General features: G+C 45.5%; 1 protein-coding gene across 3 annotated transcripts in view; it reads right to left on the reverse strand.

Moving 5' to 3' along the window:
• Positions 1–25,445, reverse strand: part of Fam81a (family with sequence similarity 81, member A) — a 59,039-nt gene that overhangs the window by 25,133 nt on the left and 8,461 nt on the right. For all 3 annotated transcript variants that reach the window (XM_006243379.5, XM_006243378.5, NM_001108163.1), the window contains 2 exon segments: positions 15,886–15,982; positions 14,642–14,915 (listed from right to left, as the gene is read on the reverse strand). In XM_006243379.5, coding sequence (XP_006243441.1) covers positions 14,642–14,915; positions 15,886–15,896 — 285 coding nt within the window. In that variant the 5' untranslated portion in view covers positions 15,897–15,982.

Here is a 25,445-nt window from a genome sequence, read left to right on the forward strand (position 1 = left end):
CAAATATGTAATCCCAACACTCAGGAGGATTTTGAATCTGAAGCTAGCCAAGGTTACATCACAAGACGTCTCAAAAAATAAAAACAGAATTTAAATTGTGTTTCTTTATTTCAAGCTGTTAAGATTTGTTTTTTTTAAAATATTTTTTTATTAAATTTTATTTAGTTCGGAGCAGGATGTGAGAGAACAGCTTTCAGAAGTCGATTCTCTCGATCTGGGGAAACAGATTGAAGTTTTTAGGTGTGGCAGCAGATGCCTGTTTCTGCTGGTCCGTCTCACTGGCTCTGTCTTTGTTAGTTAATCCTCACTGTACTGGCTTAGGACAAAGTCAGTAAGATACTTCATGTTTTTAACATGCTAAGTTTTGCTTCGAGGCACCAAGTTTTTGAATTTTTACTTATGTGGATTTGTGTGTGAGCCTATGCCGTGTGTGTGTGTGTGTGTGTGTGTGTGTGTGTGTGTGTGTGTGTGTGAGAGAGAGAGAGAGAGAGAGAGAGAGAGAGAGAGAGAGAGAGAGAACTGGAGTTACAGGTAATTGGGATCACACTGAAGTGGGTGTTAGGAACCGAATCAAGTTGGACCACGGAACCATCTTTCCAGCATCGACAACCCTACTCTGCTTTTAAAAACGCATTTCAACCTGGAGCTTGGTGAACTTTTCTAACTCTTTTCTTCAACTCCCCTGTGTAACTACTATTGCCTCCCCCCCCCCCCCCCCCCCGCTCCCGCTGGAGCCCCTGCCAGTCCTGCGCTGGTCTGACTTGCCCTTCCTGACAGCCCTACTCTGTCATCTCTCTGGGGTTTCTTGCACTTTTTCCTGGGCCCCACAAAACTCTAAAGTCATGGCAGCAGCTTTACCGTGTGCTCACAGGTCCTAAATATGTAAATTGCTCTTTTATTCCCGGCCCACTGGTTCCCTCTGCTGGGAGGCGTGGCTTTGCCTCCTCCTATGGCTGCTGGGTCCTCTGACTCGAGGCAGCTTTTCTTTGTCGGCTCAGTGGGTGTTTCTGACAAGGGTGGAAGTGTCAGTAGGCCGGTGAGGGAGCTGTGCCAGTCGTAGCCAAAGACTAAGAGGAAGAGTGGGCCTCCACAGCGGCCTCCACAATGTCTCCTTCAGTCACAGAGGGAGGTAGTGAGCCTGGCTCCTCCTCCTCAGATTCCTAAGGCCTCACTCTGTCTTTCCTGGCTGGAGGCAATGCTGGCACCGCCAGACCCTCACGTCTGTGCAATCCAGGTGCGCAAGGACTGGGGCTAGTGAGGAGGCAGGCACTAGTGACCAGTGTCCCTTACCTCCAGTACGGATATAGGGACCTGTTTCCCTGGTTTTGTTCAGCTTGGTGACACTTACATCTTATCACCACTGAAAATGGAGTCTGCAATTGCCAGACCTATTATTTCCTGTGGCTCCCAATTCTTCAATGAATGAACCTGCTCTCCGAAGAAGAGTGCAGACTAGCTACAATCACCTATGAATGGCAAAAATGTTACTCATCTGAGCACATTCCTGCAAGGAGACCTCAAATCTGACTAATTCATCTCTGGCACTCTCCCACTGATGAGAGGCGCTGGCAGCGCTCGCTCTCTCTCCCCCTCTCCCTCTCTCCTTCCCCCCTCTTTCTCTCTTTCTCTCTCTAGGCTCACACAATGGGAAACTACACCTAATTAATAGCAGCAGCAAATAGGAAGAACACTCAGGCTTCTTCCAATGTTGTTGATAACCGCAAGGGCACAAGGCCATGGTGCTCAAATGCCTTCGGGAAAACACACGTGTCATCCAGAAGACCTGTTCCATGTGCAGAGTCTCAGGTCCAGTTCCCAGAAACCCAAAGCTAGAGAGCCTGAACCATCCATTGCACTGGATGCCAGGAAAACCAGGCTTTGCTTTGGTTTTCAATCCCTGAGTGAAGGAACCGGAAAGGAGCTCACGAAAGAGGTGCTTGAAATAATTACCACAGTCAACCTTTTCTAGTAGCCAGAGAAACAGGAGCGGCACGGGGCGGGGTGGGGATGTGGTTCAGTTACCAGTGTGCTTGTGGAGTACCGCATAGCTTTGTGTTCTGTCTAAGTAGAGTAAGCCTGATGCGGCAGACATATCTGTAATCCCGGCATCTGGCGGCCGGGGAAGGAAGATCAAAAGTTCTGGGTCTTTTTTGGCTACAAAGTAGTTTGAAAGATCCAGAACCATTCTGAGGTAGAGTGCCAGCAGGGGATGTGGCTGAGGGCATGTGGCTTCGGGGGAGCTGTGGGATGGGGATGCTAGACATATATGAAGGCACAGGCTGAATGGGTGCTTTCTGTCCTGTTGTGCTGTGGGCCTAACATAGCTACATAAATAAATACAGTCTGTTTTATTGTTTGTTTTGCTATACTAGAGACTGAACACAGAGCCTTATATATAGTACTTATGTATACACCCAGCCCAAGGTCTACTAAAAAAATTGTATTTATTTTTATGGCTCAGTTGGTCGAGTGCTTCCCATGCAAAGAAAATATTTCAAGCTTGATCCCCAGTCCCCACGTAAAAGCCAGGACTGTCCCCGCAAGCTGGGATCCCAGCACTGGAAAGGCAGAGGGAGGAGGCTCTGAGCCTGTCTGCAAAGTGTGATAGGAATGGATTCGGAAAGACACTCCATGTCAACCTCTGACCTCTACATACACACTACATACACATGTGTGAACATATACACACATACATACATTTAAAAAACAAACTAAAATTACAGTATTTCAATTGTAATCCCCAAAGTACAACAACCACCAATCCAAGAAGCACAGTTGATGAAGTAGCCAAAACATATCCATGTTGTTCACATTTTTGGCCAAGTAATCCTACTTCTTAGAATTAATCTTAAAAGAAAAAAAAATAAGAAAAATGGTAGAAGTGTCAGCACAAAACTGTTTCCATAGGTGATACCCACGCCAACCATTTCAGTTTGTACAACTCTCACATCCTTATGAAAGCATGAGGAGGTTTGTGATGGGGTGTTCACTTAACTGCTTACTTGTCCGTTTATTGAGGGGCAACTCTCAGTATGTAGCCCTGGCTATCTTAGAACTTGCTATGTAGACCAGGCTGGCCTCAATTCACACCAGTCCACACCTGCCTTTGCCTCCCCAGTGCTGACACTAAAGATGTGCACCACCATGCCTGGCTGCCTCGGAGGACGTTAAAAACACGGCACAGTGCGTAGAGTTCAATACTGAGCAAGAGGAAAGACTATAATATAGACACACAGGTTGGTTCCTGCTGTGCGCCAAGAACCTTGAAAAAGTAAGGGAACGTCAACATCTTCCTTAGGATATCTAGCTTGAGAGGAGAGCGAATTCCCCTTTCTTGTATTTCCCACATTACATTTGTAATGAGGGGGAAAATACGGCTATTTCTCTTACAGCTTAGAAATAAGAAATGCACATTTAATGTGTAGGGTTCTTATACAGAGGAATGAGGTATTGCATTAACAATGCTTTGAAGAATACGGGGGGAAAGGGGGGTCTGAGCTTAACGCGGTATTCACATTACTAAAAAGTTACGTGAAGAAAAGGAAATCATTAGAGGGCTTATTGTTTAAAGGAATTCTAGAGCGAAACTGCGGAAACCCAGTAACGTCGGAAATGCGCCCTGACCTGCCATGTTGGAGCTTTTATTAGAACGGTGCTGGCCCTCGGCAAGGCTTGAGTTGTTTTTTGCCAGTTTGAGAAACTGTCCTTTGGTTAGCCAGTATGTGTGGAGTACTAGACATGCCCTCCAGAGACAGGGTTATAGCCAGAAAGACTACAACTGCTCAGGTATATGGTTACCTCCTTTGGTTAAAGGGGTCTCCCTCTCTCAGAGAGAGGCCAGTCATCGGAAAGAGACACGTCTATTTCTCCCTGAGACACGGTTTATTATTGAAGAAGCCCCTCCCCAAAGCCTGCATACATTATCAACTGTGTGGGAGCCATCCTGTAATGGTATTTATGCATGCAAGGTGACCATCCAGGTCCTCAGAGGTGAGAGAGAGAGAGAGAGAGAGAGAGAGAGAGAGAGAGAGAGAGAGAGAGAGAGAGAGTTCTCCATGAGTCTTTCTCCACCTCTTCTTAGATGGAAAGGGGTTCACAAAGGAACACGCAATGGAGAGAGGCCCCTCTACAAGGGGCGGTGTTTCACTGAGTGGGACCTCCCTGCCTAGCTCTACATCCAAGCTGAGGCTTAGAGCTTTCCGGGTTTTGCTCCGTGTGTGGAATTGATTTTCTGGTATTTAGTTCCACCTGGTATTTAGTTTTGTCATGGGCCCCTCAAACCTGCCAAGCCCCAAACAGAAGTCTCTCCATCCAATATGCAGAAGGCTCTGTCATCCCTACCTTCAAAAGAACCCCAAATCTACTGACTTATCCCCATGTCCGCAGCGGCTCCTCAGAGATGAACTGCTGTTACAGCTCTATGTGCTGTGGTGGGCGCCAGCCTGTCTCTCTGCTTCCATTCTTATTTCTTTATGCAGTTTGGGGAGGTCCGACCGAGGATTCTGGGCAAGGCAAGGCAAGAACTCTACCTCCGAGCTACATCCCCAGGCCTCTGCTTCTACTCTTGCCCCTGAATAACCTCTTCACGGTAGCCAAAGTCTGTCAATCTGTAAGCCATGGAAAGATTCTCTAGGTTTTATTAGTCACTAGTGCATCCTCAGCACTACAAGTATGACTGGATTATTTTAACTTAAAACCAAGTAACGAAGTCACGTATGGTGGCGCATAGCTATAGTCCTAGCTACTTGGGAGTTGGGGTAGAATTACAAGTTCGAGACCAGCCTGGACTACATGACAAGATACTCAACTCAAAAAACCAAAATGACCCAAAATAAAACAAAAGGTACCCTGCGGGGCAGTGGTGGCACATACCTTTAATCCCAGCACTCAGATAGCGAAGGCTGGCAGATCTCTGATTTTGAGGCCAGCCTGGTCTACAAAGCTAGCTCCAGGACAACCTGGGCTACACAGGGAAACGCTGTCTCAAAAAACACAAAACCCAAAAAACAAAACAAATAAATAAAAACATCTACATGATAGTTTTTAAAATTTATATATATAAATATATAATATATTATTATATAATATAAATATGTATAAATATATAATATATTATTATATAATATATTATATAAATATATTATTATATGTAATATAAATATATATAATATGTGTGTATGTGGGTGTGTGTCTATGTCATGATGACCTTGTAGAAGTCAGAGGACAATGTTCAAGAGTGGGCTCTCTCCTTCCACCCTGTGGGTTCAGGGGACCAAACTCAGGCCATCAGCCTGGACAAGTACCCTTACCCTCTCGTCAGCCCTAGATAATGGCTTCTACAGCCAAACCCCGAGCATCATGTCCTGGTGTTCGAGGGTTCTGAGTGGTCCCTCCCTTCAGCTCACGACCCTGCAGGCTGCTTGCTGGTTCTCATCTGCTCCTTTCTGCCTCTGACATAGCCTTAGCTAGACTGTCCCCTGCTGGCTTCAGTTGCCCTTCCCATGGAACCATCTTTTCTAAACAGACCTATAGTCTCTCTCCATCCCATTGTCTTATTTCACTGATAGAAACTAGTGTCACCATGGTTACTTAGTCTTCACCGCCCACATGCCCATTGGAGAGTGGTGTGGGGTTAAGCGCTGAAACTCATATCCCTGGGTAAATATGTCAGCTCCTGTCACTCCAACAGTTCCCTGCCTCACCCTAAATGTATTACTCATTAATGTAGCTCCTAGCTCTACGGTTCAGGCCTGGTCTTCCAGAAGAAGGTTCTTAATTTATCATTATCCCGTTGGTGATCAGAACCTCAAAGATAAACCAGACAAGATGAAGTGTTTAGGGGGCAGGGGCAGGGATGTTACTTAGTTGGTAGAGTACTTTCCTGGTGCAGCAAAAAGTCCTGGGTTCAATTTCAACCATAATAAAAACAAAATTTGGGACTCCTACTTGTAATACCAATAATCTGAAGTCAATAGGAAGATTAAAAGTTCAAAGTTATCGTTGGTTGTAGAGGGGGATCGAGACTAGCCTAGGCTACACAAGACACTACACACACACACACACACACACACACACACACACACACATGTATACATTTGAACATATATTTATATGTTGGGGGGAGGGAGATAGCTCGGGAGTTAAGGTGCTTGCCATCAAGCCTGACGATCTATATTAAATTCCCCAAACCCACATAGTAGGAAGAAAGAACAGACTCGTGAAAGTTGTCCTCTGACCTCCAAACTGTACACACACACACACACACACACACACACACACACACACACACACAAAGATAAACAAAATAAATGTAATAAAAATGCCAAAGTAGGCACCATATACTATTTAAAAATTAATTTGTGCGATACCTAATGGACTCAGCCAATTTTGTGCCTGTCTGTGCACACACACACACACACACACACACACACACATACACACACACACACACGTATATGTAACAGTAATAATAATTAAAGAAAAGTCATGAAGTTGAGAGGGAGTGGGATGTGACATCAGAGGAGTTGGAGAAGGGATGAGGTGGGGTAGAAATGATATTTAAATACATGAATTATGTCTAAAATTCTCAAAAACTTATAAAGTGTTAAAAAAATTATTTGCACTCAAAATGCTGTCAACAGGATGAACGGCCGCTTAGCACTCGCCTCTATCTGTCTCCTCTTAGTGAGTCAGGCCCAGGGAGTAGAGCAAGAGCAGCATGGATTTGGGGAGATGGCTCAGAGCACTGGCTACTCGTCCAGAATCCACACAGACGCTCACAACCACCTGTAACTCCAGTTACTGGGGATCTGATGCCCTCTTCTGGCCTCTGTGGGCACCAGGCACGTGATTCACAGACATGCAAGCACCTGTACACATAAAGGAAACCCCTACCCCCTAAACAACAGCATACGGTGGGAGGGCTGAGGACATAGCGCAGGGGCTGAGCAGTTGCCTAGCATGTGCAAGGTCCTAGGTTCAAACCTCAGGATCCTCCACTTCTGATGGTTTTTGTGGGGGTGTGGTAACAAACCCCCAAATCTCCCTTACAGGGATTAGACTGGAGCCAGCCCTCTCAGCTGCAGGCTGGAATTCCCTTGACAGGAAGTCTAGGAGCCAAATCTCTCACCTCACTGGAGTGCAGTTCAGATGTCAACACCAGCCTTAGCTACAGTCATGATTATAACAGAACAATATCCAGTAAAACTTTAGAGTGAACTGAAAAGTATAAAACATTAATAAAAAATAACAAAGAGCCACGCAATTTACATAGAAACTCAGTAAGAATCCAGCTCTCTGGCACAAATACGCCTACCACATCTTTGCATACAACCTGAATACATCAATGTCTCATCATCTTAAATATGCACTTATCATCTTTTCTTACTACTATTATCTTGTGTAATAATAACTTGATTCTTTCAAAAAGATTTTTTAAATTTTGATTATGTGTGTGGGGGGGGCCAGGCGTGGGCACAGGTGTGTATGTGAGCAGATGTGTGCAGGTGTGTAGGTGTGTGCAGATGTGTGTGCAGGTGTGTGCGGATGTGTGCAGATGTGTGTGCAGGTGTGTATGTGCAGGTGTGTATGTGCAGGTGTGTGCGGATGTGTGCAAGTGTGTGTGGGCAGATGTGTGCAGGTGAGTAGGTGTGTACAGGTGTGTGGGGGCAGGTGTGTGTGCAGGTGTGTATGTGCAGGTGTGGGCAGATGTGTGCAGGTGTGTGGGGGCAGGTGTGTGGGGGCAGGTGTATGTGTGCAGGTGTGTGTGTGTACAGGTATGTGTATGTGTGTGGGTGCATGCAGGTGTCCAGGAGCTGAAATTACAAGCAGTTGTAAGCCACCTCATGTGGATGTTGGGATCTGCACTCTGATCCTCATGATTGAGTAGCAAGTGCTCTTAAGTACCGATCCATCTTTCCAACCACCCTACTATCCCATTTTATGTTGCTGGGAAACAAAGAGCTCCTTTTAGGATTCCAGCATTGTGTCCTCCTATAATTCCTATATTAAAATCCTAACCTTTTTGGAATATAAGTAGGCTATAGGGATAAGAATCCTAACACATAGGATTCCTGAAAAGATCTGGGTTCCATATGGAGCACTGCACCAATGTGACAGCAGGTGGGCTGGGGACGCAGCAGCCTGGCACAAACCATACCATTTCATACATGAGTGCATCACACTGCACACACCTGACATGGCGGTGCTCACCTGTTACTCCAGCACTCAGAGGAGAAAGAAGAAGGCTTAGGAGCTCAAGTTGTTGTGTCAAGTTTGAGACCAGCGTGGATCATATGACTCCATGACCAAAAAAAAAAAAAAAAAAGTAAATAGTAAATAGAAAAGAGCTTGCTTCTGCTATCTCCTGTGATGGCGAGAAGCGGGGCCTGTGGATGTATAGGGATGTGTGTGTTCAGGTGTGTGTGTGTGTGTGTTCAGGTGTGTGTGTGTGTGCAGATGCATGAAGGTGCCCAGGAGTTTGAACCTCCAACTCTCTAGAACAGCACGTAATACATCTCTGCCAGTTGAGCCTGTGGTAATTTGTCATAGCAGCTTGAGCTGACTAATACAGTCCTGATTTTCATTTGAGGAAGTTTGGCTGTAGCACGGCATTTTGAATGTCTCATCAAGCTTCTTCATTTTAGATGTGTCTGGGCAGACGTGCTCGGGTTAAAAATATATCTGAATCCATATAACTGAATTCCACAGTGGGATCTGAAGTGTCTAAATTTCCTTGCTGTTCCTTCGATGTGATGCATAATTATTACAAGTGACAAGAAAGTAAACATTCAGAGACGCAAAGTAAATATTCTGCCCAAATTAGATTTTATTCAGTTTTCCACCTCTACAAAAGAAATCGTCTTTTCATTTGCAAAATGTGTACACTCCAAAAATTCATGGGAATGGAAAAGGAGAGTGCTGTCTGGCTGAAGCCAGAGACATAATTTCATGAAATGTGTTTTTGACCTTATAGAAAACAAACTGATTTCAAATTCACTACACTGCTGAACTGAAACTTTGGTTTTGTTTTTTGGGCTTTTTTTTTTTTTTTTGAGACAGGGTCTTATGTAACCAAGGCCTACTTTAAACTTGTTATACAGTCAAGGATGACCTTGAACTGATTTTTCTTGTCTCTATTTCTCAAGTGCTGGGATTATAGGTGTGCACCACCACATCCGGTTTCTGTTGTATTTGAGATCCAACCCTGAGCCACACACTAAGCTGGCTCTCAACTGAGCTACATCCCCAGCCCTTAGCACTCTGAATTTACAAAGCTAAGTCTGAAAAGTTACCCTCTGAGTTATGCAGCTAGTACCTGGGAGATGGAGGCCGGAGGACCACAAGTTCAAGGTCATCCTCTGCTATATACCTACTTCAAGGCCAACCTGTGTTACAAGAGATAGTGTCTTAAATACAAACAGACAAAGAAATAGAAGTTGGGGTTCAAGATGAGCTCCCAAGAGGCAAAATGGAGAAGGGAAAGGAGCACACTGGGGAGTGGGGATGTTTTTAGCCTCAGCACTCCTTCTGATGAGCTTCTGAGTGTGGGTCACGTTTATGGCTCACCGGAAAGGGAGGCACCATTGCATTTGCAGTGGCCAGACACCTGCCTTCACTCTACTCATTCCATAAGCTTTGCTCTGGGTTCAGTAATGGTGTCCCTGCCCAACCTTCACTCTACTCATTCCATAAGCCTTGCTCTGGGTTCAGTAATGGTGTCCCCTCCCAGCTCCAAGCTCAGTCTTGATCACAGCAGTGGGAAGCTGTCTGAGTTACAGCACCTTCTACAATGGATTCTGGGGGGCTAGAGAGATGGCTCAGTGGGTAAGAGGTCCTGAGTTCAATTCCCAGTAACCACATTGGAATGGGATCTGATGACCTCCTCTGGTGTGTCTGAAGACAGCAACAGTGTACACACATACATAAAATAAATAAACAATTCTTTAGAAAGAATGGATCCTGGGCCTGTTTTTAAAGGACCTGGGGAAATTGGGGGATAGCAGAGTCACTGAAGTATTTGTTTGAAACATGAAGACGTAAGGTTGGTCCCCACAATCCATTAAAAAAATCTGGTCATGGTAGTCGAGTAGTTGAAATCCCAACCCTGAGGAGATAGGGACAAAAGGAATCCTGGGGCTCACTGGCCATCCAACCTACCCTCCTTGGGGAGCTCTAGGTCAGTAAGAGACCCTCAGAAAAAAAATGAGAAGCCCAGAGCTTGAAGGATGACAAGAATGACCACCCAAGGTTGCCTTTCGGCCACACAGGCTCTCCCACCCACCTACACACAAATGCATTACCACAAGTGCACACACATATTAAATAAATTCCTGTTCTTTATAAGTCAACCACTCTCCGGTACTTTTCTACAGCAGCACGAATGACCCAGACAGCCTTCCCAATTGCCTTCCAGCACTGTGCTTCGACAATGGGAAGATGAATAGAAGCAAGCTTTTACCTGAGAAGCTCACAGTCTGTTCCACTTAGAAAATACCTCACCTCACCTCTCCCATTTACCAATGCTAACTCAGAGCGAGTCACAAAATCTAAGCGTTGGCAGAAAGCACGGCAGAAAGCCTCTGCAACCTTGAGTTAGTAATCAAACAGGTTTTAGGCCACACCACTAAAAGCTTGAACCATAGACAAGAAAAACAAGGTGAGGTGGACTTCACTAGCATTACATGCCGGCTGGGGAAGCAGCTCAAAGGGGAGAGCATTGCCTAGCATGTGCAAAGCGCTATACATGGTCTCTCTGCTACATAATGAGTTTTGGGCCAGCCTGGGACATGTGAGATGTTGTCAGAAAGAAAGAAAGAGAGAGAGAGAGAGAGAGAGAGAGAGAGAGAGAGAGAGAGAGAGAGAGAGAGAGAGAGAGAGAAAGGAAGAAAGGAAAGGAGGGAGGGAGGGAGGGGAGGGAAGGAGGGAGGGAGGGAGGGAGGGGAGGGAAGGAGGGAGGGAGGGAGGGAGGGAGGGAGGGAGGGAGGGAGGGAGGGAGGAGTGAGTACATATACAGGAAAGATTGCTTGGTGCTGGGGGGAGGACTACAGTTTCCTATGAATTCAGGGAAGGGATAGCGGCAATGTTCTAAAATTGGTGTTAATTGTACAATCTTACAAATTTACTAAAACTCATTTAATTTGTATACTGGTAGGTAGTTTTTGCAGTAAATAAATTATACTTCAATAAAGCTATTTTTAAAAAAAATCCAAATTCAGGGTCTGGAAGATGTAATTCAATTAGCTCATGCTGATCTAGCGCGCATGAAGCCCGGGCTCATTTGCTGCTATAGAAACAGAGTGTGGTGGTACACACTTGCAATGCCAGCACACAGGAGGTAGAGGCAGAAGGTCAATCCTAGGCTACTAGGAACTTCAAGGCCAGCCTAGGCCCCATGAGAGTTTGCCTCCAAACAAATAAACGAAAACACAAATCTGTCTAGAGAAGCATGGTTAAAACTCAACACCCAACAGGGAACGAAGGTTTCCCTGTCTGGCTATCCACCTTTTATTCACATTGCTGAAAGTTGCATGTCAAAGACACTGACCTTGTGTGGAGACGGAAGCCCAGGCCGTGCCTAATGTGTCACACTTAAGCTTTCGGAACTGACTTGCATTTGCCCTGTGGTTATTCAAACTTAGAAATAAATGTGCAGGTTCTAAGGATAGACAATCTTGGCCTCGTCTTAACCCCATGTCGGTCGCCTGAATAATACAACATGAGCTGTATAATCACTTCGGCCCAGAAGTATTTCCTCCGGAGCAGCAGGGGCTGAAGTGGCAACAGAGGTACTAACTGTCTTCAGAGGCTTGAAAGGGTTTACAGGAAAACTTTTTGTCTAGTTCTCCCCTGAGAGCCAAACAAAGTGATTTAATAACCAGCAAGGTAAATTTAGACTAAACACAAACAGCGTGGACAGTAATTGCCATCGAATGCTGCAGTAAGTTTAATATAACTCTGCTATTCCTGCCAACAGTCTCCTTGGCGATTATTAAGAATAGACAAGGCAGGGCTGGCGAGATGGCTCAGCAGGTAAAGGTGCTTGCTGCTATGGTCGATGACTTGAGTTCAAGCCCCAGGTCTCACATGGTGGAGAGACAGAACTGACTGTTGCAAGCGCTCTCTGACCTCCATACATGTACCATGGTACATGCACTCACACATGTGAACAGACACACACACAAGTAAAATCTGTAACTTAAAAAAAAGGTAAAAATAAGACGCAAGGCAAAGTATTCTTTTTTAGAGGTTTATTTATCTTTAGCTTGTAAGTATTTTGCCTGAATGTACACTTGCATGGTGTATGAGGAGGCCAGAAGAGGGCACCGAACCCCCTGAAATTGGAGGTACTAGAAGTTGTCAGCCACCATGTGGGTGCTATAAACCAAACTTAGGTATTCTGAGGAGCAGCAAGTGCGTTTAACTGCTGGGCCATCTCTCCAGCCCTGTGGTGCACAGTCTTAATCCCAGAACTTGGAAACAGGGAGATCAGGAGTTCAAGGATAGCCTTGGCTACATAGTGAGCTGGAACACATGAGACCCTGTCCTAAAGTAAATCTGGGGTTGGAGAGTTGATGGAGTGCTTTCCCAGCATGCACCAAAACCTAGTGTAGGTCCCCCGAACACCACAAAACTGTGCAGAGTTGCACACACCTATAATCTAGCACTTAAGAGGTAGAAACAGAAGTATGAGGAGTTTAAGGTTGTCTTTGGTTACATAGAGGTCAAGGCCAGCCTGGGCTATATAAGATCCTGTTCTAAAAATATCTAGTAGTAATAGACAAGACAGGAGCTGGAGAGATGGCTCAGTGGTTAAGAGCACTGACTACTCTTCCAGAGGTCCTGAGTTCAATACCTAGCACCCACATAGTGACTCACAACCATTTGTAATGGGATCCAATGCCATCTTCTGGTGTGTCTAAAGACAGCTACAATATATATTTTTTTAGACAGAGGCAGGAGGATTGATGCAAGTTGCAAATTCAAAGCCAGCCTATGCTATGGTGAGCTTACATCACAAAAAGGAGGATGGGCTGGAGAGATGATTCAGTTCCTTAAGTAACTGCTGTGCAAACTGCTGAGCTGAGTTTGGATCCACAGTATCCAAGTAAGAGCCAAGTATGGTTGTGAGTACCTGTAGTCCCAAAGCCGGGAGACGGAGACAGGCCGATTTCTGAGACTTGCTGGCCAGAGCCAATCTAGGCAAAAAGGTCAGTTTCAGAGTCAGGAAGAGACCCTGTCTCACAAAGTAGGGTGGTGTGAAGTGGGAATTTCCGGTTTTGTTGAAGACTCAGTTGTGCCATATGATGTTTTTCTGGAAACTGTCTTAGGAGAGGATGTTTCCCTGAAGCAGACACATGAGAGGATGTTTTGCTGAGAACAGACATGTGGTGTTTTTCTGGAATTTGCCTGGTGAAAGAGCATGTCATGTTTTTGCTGGAGCGGATGCTTGAGAGGACACGTGGTATTTGGAAAGAGCATAGGTATGACCCAGCAGACAGCAGAAGATGTTCTTGGTTCACTTTGCAACTCTTTGCTGGTTTTCGTTGGGCTTTGCTGATGATGCTCTGGCAATGGTTCGCCTTGTTCTCTTCACTGATCTTAGTTTGTTGTTACTTCGTAGAGAGAAAAGCACCAAAGAACTTGTGGTGGTATTCCGGCTGCTTCTATTCCGCCTGCTTCTTGCCTCTTCCACCTCTTGTTTCTTATGGATCAAGCTGCTGCCACTGATTCAAGTTTGGTGTTTGCTAGTGGACTGGACTGCTGACAATGAAGATTGGAATTGCACCCCCCCAAACTATTTCTAAATAAGTCTACAACCCCCATTTCTTATTAACATTTCTTTCCCCCTATCTCTGGTGGGTGGTGGGCTAGAAGGGAGGTTGAAGCCTTTAAGAACCCTGATTAAAGTAGGTTTTGAAAAACCTAAGCCTAATTGCCATAGATAGTTTAATTGTGTACTTGGCACGGCCTAGAATCACAGGAGAAGAGCCTCAGTGAGGGACTGTCTTCACTGGTTTAGCTGTGAGCATCTCTCTCTCTCTCTCTCTCTCTCTCCCTCCCTCCCTCCCCCCCCTCTCTCTCTGTGTGTGTGTGTGTGTGTGTGTGTGTGTGTGTGTGTGTGTGTGTGTGTGTGTAGGGGTGGTGTTTTAAGTTAATTGATGTGAGAAGAGCCAATCCACTGTGGGTGGTTGGTTGTGAATTAATGGAGAAATCAGGCTGACTGGACAGCAGAGCAGCATACATGAATTCATTTCTCTTTGTTCTTGACTGTGGATGTGTCAATGTGGCTAACTGCTTGAAGTTTCCGCCTTACCTTCCCCACAATGATGCACAGTAGCCTGGGATTGTAAGCTAAAATAAAACCATTTGTTTCCGAAGATCCTTTTTGTTGGGGTATTTCATCACATCGATAGAAATGAAGTTAGGACAGGTAGAGAGCCATAGCTTTGAGAAGCCCAAAGTCAACTTCTATTCATGCATGAGTGGGTGACTACACACACAAGTACACATCTGCATACACATATGAGCATGCACACACAAAAGCATGATACAAGACTGTGTGACAGCTGAGACTAAGACCTGGGCAACCTGACATGGACTGGGTCTTGGGAGACGATCCACTGGCTTGCACATCCCTTACCTCAATATCCCGATTCAGTTGCTTCACAATGGCGGTTATGTTTCTGATATGCTCTTCCAAGAACAGCCTGGCTAAGCGGTCACCTCCTCCTTTATTCTGCATCTTCTGCAAACTGCTGACGATGTCATCTTTGATGCGGAAAGCATGCTCCACCAGTGCTGCTGTGGTTTTCTCATGACAGAGGATCCTGTCTTCCAGCTGCTCCACCAGACTCACAGAAGAGTAGGGTGCCATGGTCAGGGACTGGCTGTGTCGGGGCATGGTCCTCACTCGCCTGCAGGAGGGAGTCACATTGTTCAAAGATGCTGGGGAAAAGATAATCTTCCAAGCCAGATTTAAGACCCCCCCAAAGAAGGAAATACAAATGTTCTGCTAGCACAAGCTAAATGGGACACAAAGAAAAGTTTCTCACAAAAGAGTTTTCTTTGGGAGCTAGACAGGATTTTAAGGTGATTATGCCCATGGAATTACATGAGCTACTGGCAGGCTCTGTGATCCCCAAGAAGCAGGAGGCTGGCAGAATGGACACACCATGGCTCCCCCATATTAGCTGTGATAGCCAGATTAAGTTGACCCCTGCTTCCTTTTCCCTTCCCCTAAAGCACTGATTATGAGCTCCAATGCCTACAGGGACCAGGCAGAATCAGAAACGAAGGCCAAACACCACACAGGCTATAATCAGGAGGGCTGGGAACTCTGGAGAGCTACTATGTCCCCTGGGGTACCATGATATTGTTCACACATAAAAAGACCATCTGGAAATGATGTCTGGTTTTGTTGTTGTTTGGGTTTTTTGTTGTTTGCTGTCAAAATGATATTTCAAGATGAGCCAGGAAAATCAGATGTGGCTGTGAGGTCACCTCGCTCTTTAAATGATGGCTCATTTAGAAAGAACCTATAATGTGTGGACTATGTGATGTATTTTTGAGAGCAGTATTTCCCCACTGGCATCCAATAGCAACTTCTGATTTCAAAGAACTAATGGGAGCATTTGCCTCAAGATCCACAGTGATTTTACCAATGGCAGGAAGGTTCAAGTCTATTCCAGGGCCACTGTGAAATCTCTCCCTTTGAGGTCATGACGTGGTTGGTCTACAGGAGCCATGAAGGGGACCAATAGTGCTCTTCTTGCACTTAAATAAAATGACCCTTTACAATGCAATGGCCACAAGGCATCATCTATCATGCATGGCCTTCACACCCTCTAGCAACCTTCGTGAAATTGGTGGAAAGAAAAATTATACCTTAGATGCATATTTTCCAGATAGTATACCCTTCCTGGTTGACAAGAGAAGGAAGTACGGTGTCCTGTTGGGCCATTTTCTTTTTAATAATTCACATCTGTTGGAAAAAATACAATAAGTGCTAAATTATTGGACAGTTTATACTTAGAACTCAAAGGACCTCAAACTCTGCTTGTTTAAGCTACCAGGAGGCTGGTAAGTTGTGTGGAAACACTGATCAGCTGTAGCTGTGAGTGCTTTTTGACTTTACACATGAAATAAACAGCAAATGCTTCCCAAGAAGGGGAAATGAGCCTGGGAAACTGAAATGCTTCTGAAATGAGCTGATCCTTACCAGGCAGAGCAACGAGGGCCATCAAATGGAGGTTCCAGAAGTTTCCTCATTCTCCATCTGCATCTTGTGCTTGAAAACTATCCTGAGGTTAGAAACCACTCTTCACACATACTGTGCCCTACCAGTCACACCCCCAGTTCCAAAAGCAATTTCCTTAATAGATTTCAATTTTGTACATATCTCTGTAGAAATTTTCAATAAACCACCTTAGCCGATCTGATCTGGGTGAGCAATTAGCACATGCCTCTAAATGAATCTGAAATAGAAACAATGCTTGTTTCATGGAAGCTGATGTGGGGGAACCCATCTACCCACCAAGAGAATGGCATGGATATGCTTGATTAAAAACACTCCACTGTAAGACATAACCATTCATACCAAATCCTACATATGTAAGACATGACCATTCATACCAAATCCTACATATGCACGATACTTGGCTGTCGTAACTCATCAGAAAAGTGGAGTTTTAAAAAGATTTTTAGAACATGGGTCTCTCAAGCCTGTGGTTAATTGGCTTAAAACAATGAGTCCTGGTACCCACGAGCTGATTCTGTAATTAGTCCTATTCCCAACATGGATGGAGGAAGCATTTCTGACTGACACCATTGTTTTGGCATCAATTCTCCGGTGTTTTATTTTTAGACTTTCAAACTGTGAACATTTCACTTTCCCAGACAAAGAACTTTAAAATTTAAACAAATTACATTTAAAGAAAAAAGAAAAGTAACTCATGTCAAACAAGCTATGATGTTCAACCAGTCCTTAGGTGCCAAAGGTAAGAACTTCTACCATTTAAACAAAGTGGAATTAAGCCCATGTGGAGGTTTGGAATCAGAGAGCATTTACACCTTTAAGGTTATGTGACACTTTTGTGAGGTTTTCATTAATGGGACAGCCCATCTTAAAACTCATTGGGCCTCTGTTAGGAGCCATCTATGTATGTCTGGCATCCCCATCAGAACTTCGGGCAGTGATGAGATAATCGGTACAAACCAATGACTGAACGTAGACTTTCATCATCCCCTTCACCACTGATGCCACCCACATGCCTGAACTACAGAAATCTCAACCAGATGAACTTTGGTAAGGAAGAGAGGACACTCCCGACTATCAAACAGCCTCAATCCTTCCTATTATCTGTCACTGACTCCATGATATGACATGAGTTCATAACACACATCAACACATGCTTGGGGCCGGTGACCTTCCATGGATGCTTCAAAAATCTGTTCTGGGTGGTTTGCACCAGGATTCTTTGCTACAATCGTGCAAGGGATCTCTACAGTAGCTAAATAAGAGGCTGATAATCAATCACTAGATAAGTCCCGGAATTCCCAGGTGGTAGTTCCAGATCTTCCCATTGTCAGCTCCAGGGCACCTCCCTGACTCAGGCATCTCTCATTCATTAATTGATCAGATCTCTGACACAGTGGCTCTACAGCGTAATCAGACAGGTCAGGGTCATTCGTGTTATTCTGATTGTGTAATAATTCCCCGAGGTTTGCCTTTATTTTGGGAAGGTTCTTGGTTTTGTTTCTGTTTGTTTGTTTGTTTGTTTGCTGAGTTGAGGTTTCACTGGACTTGGAAGCAAATATCCTTAGCCATTGGGCTATCTGGTCAACCTTCTTAACGTCAGAGATTTTTTTGTTTTTGTTTTTAACTTCGGAGTTTTAAGGATCCTGAACATTTTCCATCCTTTCTATCACGACCCCAATGCTATGCCTGCATGTCTCCTGCTCACTCTGGGGAAAGTCATCCTAACTTGGCCTAGCACAGATGCCCAAGGTAGGAGACCTAAGAGCAAACTAAATCACCATCCTGCCCTGTGCCCAGGCCGGCAATTTCCTGTTCCCCCTTCCTATCTGACCCCACAGTCACTTTTCTCCACACATAGACTTGAACAGACTCGAGACTACTTTGGATTTTGTTTTATTGCCTTCTGTTTGTTTGTTTTTAGTTTTTGAAATTTTATTCTAATAGAGACCGTGGGCCATTTAATTATTTTTTATTGGATATTTTTTATTTACATTTCAAATGTTATTCCCTTTCCCAGTTTCCTTTCTATAAGCCCCCTATCCCATCCCCCTCCCCTTCTTTTATGAGGGAGTTCCCCCTCCCCACCCTGACATTCCCCTACACTGGGGGGGTCCAGCCTTGGCAGGACCAAGGGCTTCTCCTCCCATTGGTGCCCAACAAGGCCATCCTCTGGTACATATGCAGCTGGAGCCATGGGTTTGTCCATGTATAGTCTTTGGATGGTGGTTTAGTCCCTGGGAGCTCTGGTTGTTTGGCATTGTTGTTCTTATGGGGTTGCAAGCCCCTTTAGCTCTTTCAATCCTTTCTCTAACTCCTCCAACGGGGACCCCATTCTCAGTTCAATGGTTTGCTGCTAGCATTCACCTCTGTACTTGTCACGCTCTGGCTGAGCCTCTCAGGAGACAGCTATATCAGGCTCCTGTCAGCATGCACTTCTTGGCTTCATCAATATTGCCTAGGTTTGGTGGCTGTATATATAATATTGGCTGGATCCCCAGGAGGGACAGGCTCTGAAGCCATTTTATTTTTTAAAGACAGCTTCAGGGTCAGCTTCATGTAGCACAAAGCAGCCTCAACTTCACTGTGTTTCATGCCCTTGAACTTCTGATCTCTTGCTTCTACCTCAGGGTGCTGACATTACAAATATTCACCACTACACCTGGTTTACACAGAGCACAGGAATCCAACTTGCAGTTTTGTTATTCTAGGCAATCATTTTGCCAACCGAGCTATACCACCAGTCCCAGTGTGAGACTACTTTTAAATGCTATGTCTGTCTTCTCTTATCTCTCACACCCCACTCTGCTTCCCCTGGACCAGATTGCTGGATTTGCCTCTGTGGTGTGAGTGAGCAGTATCTGGATAGGACCACTTTGGATGAGGTCTATGTAACTCAAGCAAGTCAAGATGCCTAACGGCCAAAGTCAACACGCCCAGCTTGACCAGACTGAGGAAAGACCACCACAAACAGCCATAGTTGCCCATGTTCCCAATGGGCCTCAGACAACAGGCTAGAACAAGGAATCAGGCCTGGCTCCTTCTTTGGTTAGTTTACCTGCCCCATCCCAAGATCAGAAGTTTGGAAACCAGGTGAGCCATTCTGGGAGAGAAATTAAAACTCCCAGCCCAGAATATTCAAGAACAGAGGTGGCATTGAGGCTTAGGTGGGGCGGGTTGTGGGGAGGGGAGGGGACTATACATGATCTGTGAGGCATGTGTGTCCTCACAACCAAGACACACAGCTTTACCTATACCTGGACAATGGCAGGTGCCATTAATCATACCTTGACACTGTCTAGACCCTACATCAACCCCAGAAGCTCAGAAATCGCCTTCCACCACCCTGGAAAGAGCAGAATAAAGGTTTGTTATGACAGTAACTTTGTTTGCTTCCTCGTTTGACATGGGCTCTCTCAATTTAGTCCAAGGTGGCAAATAATTTGCTATGGAGCCCAGGGTGGCCTCAAACCCTCAATCTCCCTGCGTGGCTGGGTGCTAGAATGACAGGTGTGCACCCCCTCGCCCTGTTCTACAGCACATTTTAGAAATAGTAGAAAAATAGCTGTCAAAATGTAACCAATAGCGATAAGCATATTTTTATTCTGTTCTCATTTTCGAAATACTTTAATAAGCATGTTATTTTCACAATTACAAAAATCTGAACTAGCACCTCTCAAATAAAACAATGAACCCACGAGCAGCAGCAAGTGTAGAAACTGCTCACCTTAGGCTGTAAAAAAAAAAAAAAAAAAAAAAAAAAAACAACGGAGAAGCAAACCTCGTTCTGCGTTTAGAAGACAATGCGACTCAATTAGAACAGCATGCTGTCAGCTTTACCTTCTTGTTCTCCTCTGGGCACATTATGAGACTCGAGTCTGGTGTCACTATCACAGTCGCAGCTGTGACTGTGGCCTGGATTGCCTGCCCATGGGGACCTGGGCATATGGCACAGACACAGCAGCTTGGAGGTGCCACCCACACCATTTTAAAAGCTCCCCCATCCCACTGGGGGTGATGGGCTTATAAGGTCGCAGGCAGGCATCTCCAGTGTCTCCTATTAATTGACTTTGAATCCACTGGGCAAAACTTGTTTTCTTTCCCTTGGTTCTCTTGCACTCACAGCGGGAATGCCAATGTGCCAGACAGGTGAGGGAGGATCTCTTTTTGATTCACAAAATTGAGTTTCAGAGGGCTAGGGAGATAGTTCAGTTGGTAGAACGTTTGCCAAGCATGCAGAAGCTCTGGATCCCACCCCAAGCACAACAAAACCCAGTGTGGTAGGCCACTCTTACAAGCCTAGCACCGGGGTGAAGGAAAGGAAATCAGGAATTTTAGGTCATCCCTGACTACACAGTGAGTTCAAAGCCAACCTAAGGGACAAAGACCCAATCTCAAATAAAGGGGCAGGGATCTTGAGAGAAGGCACAGCAGTGAAAAACATTCGTTGCCCTTGTAGAAGGCCTGGTTTCAGTTCCCAGCATCTACATAGTACTTAAAACCATCCATAACTCCAGTTCCTGAGAATCCGATCCCCTTTGATTAACCAGGTCATGAATGTAGTGGGCAAACATACACACAGGCAGGTCGGACATCATAGACATAGAGTGAAAACTTTAAATCTACAATAAATATTTAGGATGCTTAAAAACGTTTCCTGGCCTCGCAAGCAACAGTGAGTTGCCTCTGTCAGGTCAGGTGGATTCACAAACAAACCCCCAGAGTGCAAGAAACAGTTGGTGGTTGCTTCGTTAGCCCACTCATCAGTGTTTTGAGGAGAATCCCGGCAAAAAAAAATATATAAATAGGTCGGCTTTGTTTTCATCTATTAATAACAGCTATTTTGAAATGCAATTTGAGTCTCTATTATTTATTTGAACTGTTTGTAGATAGTGTCTTCCCAACTGAGGGGCTTTAGGGCAGCAGGGCCTGCATCCTATAGGAGTCGGTAACTCTTAGGAGGCCGGCTTTGTGCCTCTTCACAGACGCTCATAAATACAGGTTCATCTGCTGTTTTATTTCTTTAAGGAGGAAAAGCCAGTCCTTTTAACCACTGAAGTGTTTGTGGTGATCTGAATAGGAATACCCCCATAGGCTCATTTGCTTGCCTGCTTAGTCACCAAAGAGTGGCCCTGTTTGAGAAGGATTAGGAGGTGTGGCCTTATCCGAAGACATTTCACGGGGGTGGGGCCTTTGAAGTTTTATTATTTGTTTTTATGATTTACTTCTTTCTATTTTACGTGCATTGATGTTTTGCCTATGTGGATGAGAGTGTTAGATCCCCCTGGAACTGGAGCTATAGACAGGTTTGAAGGTCATATAAGTGTTGGGAATTGAACCTGAGTGCTCTGGAAGAACAGCCAGTGCTCTTAACCCCTGAGCTACATCTCAAGCCCCAGCCCTCGCTCGAAGTTTTAAAAGGCAAGCCAAACCTAGTTTCTCTCTCTCTCTCTCTCTCTCTCTCTCTCTCTCTCTCTCTCTCTCTCTCTCTCTGGCTACAGAGCAGAATGTAGCTCTCAGCTGCTTCCCCAGCACCACATCGTGCTTCCTGCCTCTATGATAATGGAGTAAGGCGATGAAACTGCAAACCAGCCCTCGGATAAACGTTATCCTTTATAAGAGTTGTCTTGGTCATGGTGTCTCTTCTCGGCCATGGAGCCGTGACTAAGACAGTGCTCTACCCAAGTGGCCCATCAGTGGCTGACTCAAGATGCTCCTCCAGCTTGAGTGTGGCAGCAGCCTTCAGGTCACCTTGCAGGGAACCCATGTGCTTTTTTTTTTTTAATTCTTTTTTCTTTTTTTCGGAGCTGGGGACTTAACCCAGGGCCTTGTGCTTGCTAGGCAAGCGCTCTACCACTAAGCTAAACCCCCAACCCCGAACCCATGCGCTCTTGCGAATGTGCGGCCACACCCGAGAAATGTCTTGCTATTACTTCTTCAACAGCTATATTTGGTGGCTTTTCTTTCGAGCATTAGCGAAGACACATTACCAAATGTTAAGGAGGGAGTCTGCCAAGCGCAACAGCTAGAGCTGAAGAAATATTATTAAAGTTGGGTATAAACTCTACCTACACCCGCTCTGCGGCAGGGTTCACCCACGGGCGGGGAAGGCACGATTTCTGGTTCTCGTGCAGGCTGAAAGCTGGGTGTGCATTCGGGCTTCTACCCTGCCTGACTTTCTAACTGAAAAGCTAAGGGTATGGGTTTGAAAGAAACCCCCAACCTCCAGCCTCATCCCCTTGTCTGGGCACTCAGAGGACACCACTGCCCTTGTCCGGCTGCCCAGGGAATCTCCTTCCCAGAGATCCCCCTATCTGAAGTGACCACAGCTCAGCACAGCACATTAATACTCTTAACTATTTAGAGAGTGCAGGGGAGGACTCTTGAGCCCTTCCAGGGATTAATTAAAAAAACAGGGGGAAAAGCAATATGAAATAAACAGGAAAACAAGCTCAAGGCACCAGGGGTTTCTGAAAAACATCTTCCCAGTTAAACAATTTTAAGAATTCCATCATTTGAAACGCAGCCCCCACACATTCTCTCCCACACAAACACACTCTTTATTAAGCCGCATTCAAGCCGCAGGATCTCTGCTTTCCTTGCCCTCCTACAGCAGCTTCATCCACAGAGGGTGTCATCACCACAAGCCAGCGAGGGCTGGGAGCTGGTCACCACTCAGCAGGGAAGACCTCCCCACACCCAGAGGGAGGATCCTTAGAGACCCAGCCACCTCCTATGCACACCACCCTAGAAGCGAGGTGTTGTTGCTTCAGGAGACACCCAAGCCTTCATTCAAGCGATCTGATGCTTCTTTTTTTTTTTTTTTTTTTTTTTGGTTCTTTTTTTTCGGAGCTGGGGACCGAACCCAGGGCCTTGTGCTTCCTAGGCAAGTGCTCTACCACTGAGCTAAATCCCCAACCCCGATCTGATGCTTCTTAAGCAACGCATTCTCAGTCACTTTCCTGGTGTAACAGAAAGAGATAACTATATATTGCTAGATTTTTCTTTTTTTGAAAATCACGTCACTAGTAACTACATCTCTAACAGGCCAAGGGGGCTGTGAGAGGAGGGACCAGTAGCTCAGTGGTAGGCTGCTTCCCAAGCATGCATGAAGCTCTGGGTTCACATTTCGGAAAACAAAGTAAAGTAAGATAAGATCTCTTGGTCAACCACTGAGCTATGGAAAAGAAACAACAAAAATTGCCCAACAGTAAAAAGCAAACAGGTCTCCCCTTTCTCCAAACCTCATCTGGGGTTATATTAGAGAGTCGTGAAGAGCTTGGGAACGCAGGAAGGGAGATGGGGGAGTGCCTACACAAAGCCAAGTCGGCTTAGTCAGAGACGCTTCCTTCGGTAGTCAGTGGTGAACGCAGACACTCCTAACTGGTCAAAGCACTGAGAATAAATGACTGGCAAATACACAGTTGTAAAAGGGACATCTTGGTATCATACCCCCAAGACCCAGGCGCCATCACCCAGAAGTGGTGAGAATGCATGCTGGATAAAGTGGGCAGGGGTGTGGAGTGCCCACTTCTGGGCATGATAGGTCCGTTGCCTCCACAGCAACTGTGGATGCCCTCACAAGGTCAGAACCTTCAACATCCTCTCCTAGGAGGGATGCACTCAGGAGGTCCTGATCCTGTCTGAGGATCATTGCTGGGGGAAGAAGATTCCTAGTAAGGTACCCATGCCACACACATACATGCTTACATGGACACACATACATGTACATACACACATGTATAAACACACACACACACATACACACATGCACACACACACACAAGAAAAGAGTGAGAGTCATGAAAGCAGAGGCGGGCTTCACTAGAAGAGGGAAAAATCAGCGGGGGTTGGGGAGATAGCATGATGGCAGAGAGGAATATGATCGAAATATATTATGTACATATCTAAAAATGTCATAATAAACATAATAAAAATGTCATAAAATTTTAGTGTATAATTATTATGCTATCAAAACATTTAAAAAGGAAGTCATGGAAAAGGGGCCCCACTTCTTTGCCTCCTGTCCACCATTGTATGACTCACTCTGACTTGATGGACAGAACCCTCAAGATTTCTCTTGAGCCTCAGGAAGCCCCGATGGAGGCTTGATGGTCCCAAGCCTCGTGGTCCTGGACCCGGCTAGAGTCTAAATCTGGGATCTGGCAGAGATAGATATCATGGGCATCAGCACCCTTCTTGGTCAGTGTGGAAGATTTGCTCTGGCTGCTCAGAGCCCTAGCTCTCTATAGGACAAGCCTGTGGCAGCATTCTCTCAGTGGCTGAACCACCTCTGGTGCTGTCTGAACACAGACTTTCCCACTTTTCTACACCAGCCATGCCAGTGAGTTTAACATTTCATTAAATTTCACTGACTTCCCCAAAGAAAAGGGAGACCCCACCCAAGAAATCAAAAGCTAAAACCATTCGTGTAGAGAACGGAAGAAGTCCAAGTTATTCACAGAAGGAACCAGCTAGCAGTCAGAGAGAGGGAAGGAAGGAGAAGAGATGGATGATGACTGAGAGGAAGATGGTGGGAGACAAAGCTGAGATGGGGTGGGAGAGCAGGCGACGGAGGAACAGGTGTCTCGGGCTCCATGGAGGAAACGGGGGAAGAATTCCTTCTCACCTCCAGCTGCTCATTTGGGGTGTGAAGAACCACACGGGCCATTTTTAATATGCTGTTAAGTTTCTCTACTCATCTTTACCCAACCATACGTGCTCGTTTTCATCAGGGGAAAACATCTATTTCACCCACAGCGTGGAGATACCTTGCCAGGCCCGAGGAAGGTGTCAGTTGGTGGAAGGCTTGCCTCCATGAACAAAGGCCTGGACTCCACCCCCCCGAATCAGAAAAGTAGATGTGGTGATATACAACTGTGACTAGCAGGCTGGCGGTGGAGGATGGAGGATGGGAAGGTGAAGGGCATCCTTAGCTACATATGAATTTGGAGCCAGCCTGGGCTACAAAAGAGAGACAGGAGATCCACAGGGAAAGCTCATTAGCTGGACCAGCTGATCAGTAAACTCTGAGTTCAGTTCACAGGCTGCCTCAGCATGTAAGAGCCAACAGGAAAGACACCAGTATCAAGTTTTGGCCTCCACAGGCATGAGCCCACACACCTACACACATGCATTTACATCACACATGGAAAAGGAGGGAAGGGAGTGGTGGGGGGAAGGGGGTGAA

Source organism: Rattus norvegicus, chromosome 8, assembly GCF_036323735.1.
Source record: "Rattus norvegicus strain BN/NHsdMcwi chromosome 8, GRCr8, whole genome shotgun sequence".
Taxonomy (NCBI): Eukaryota; Metazoa; Chordata; class Mammalia; order Rodentia; family Muridae; genus Rattus; species Rattus norvegicus.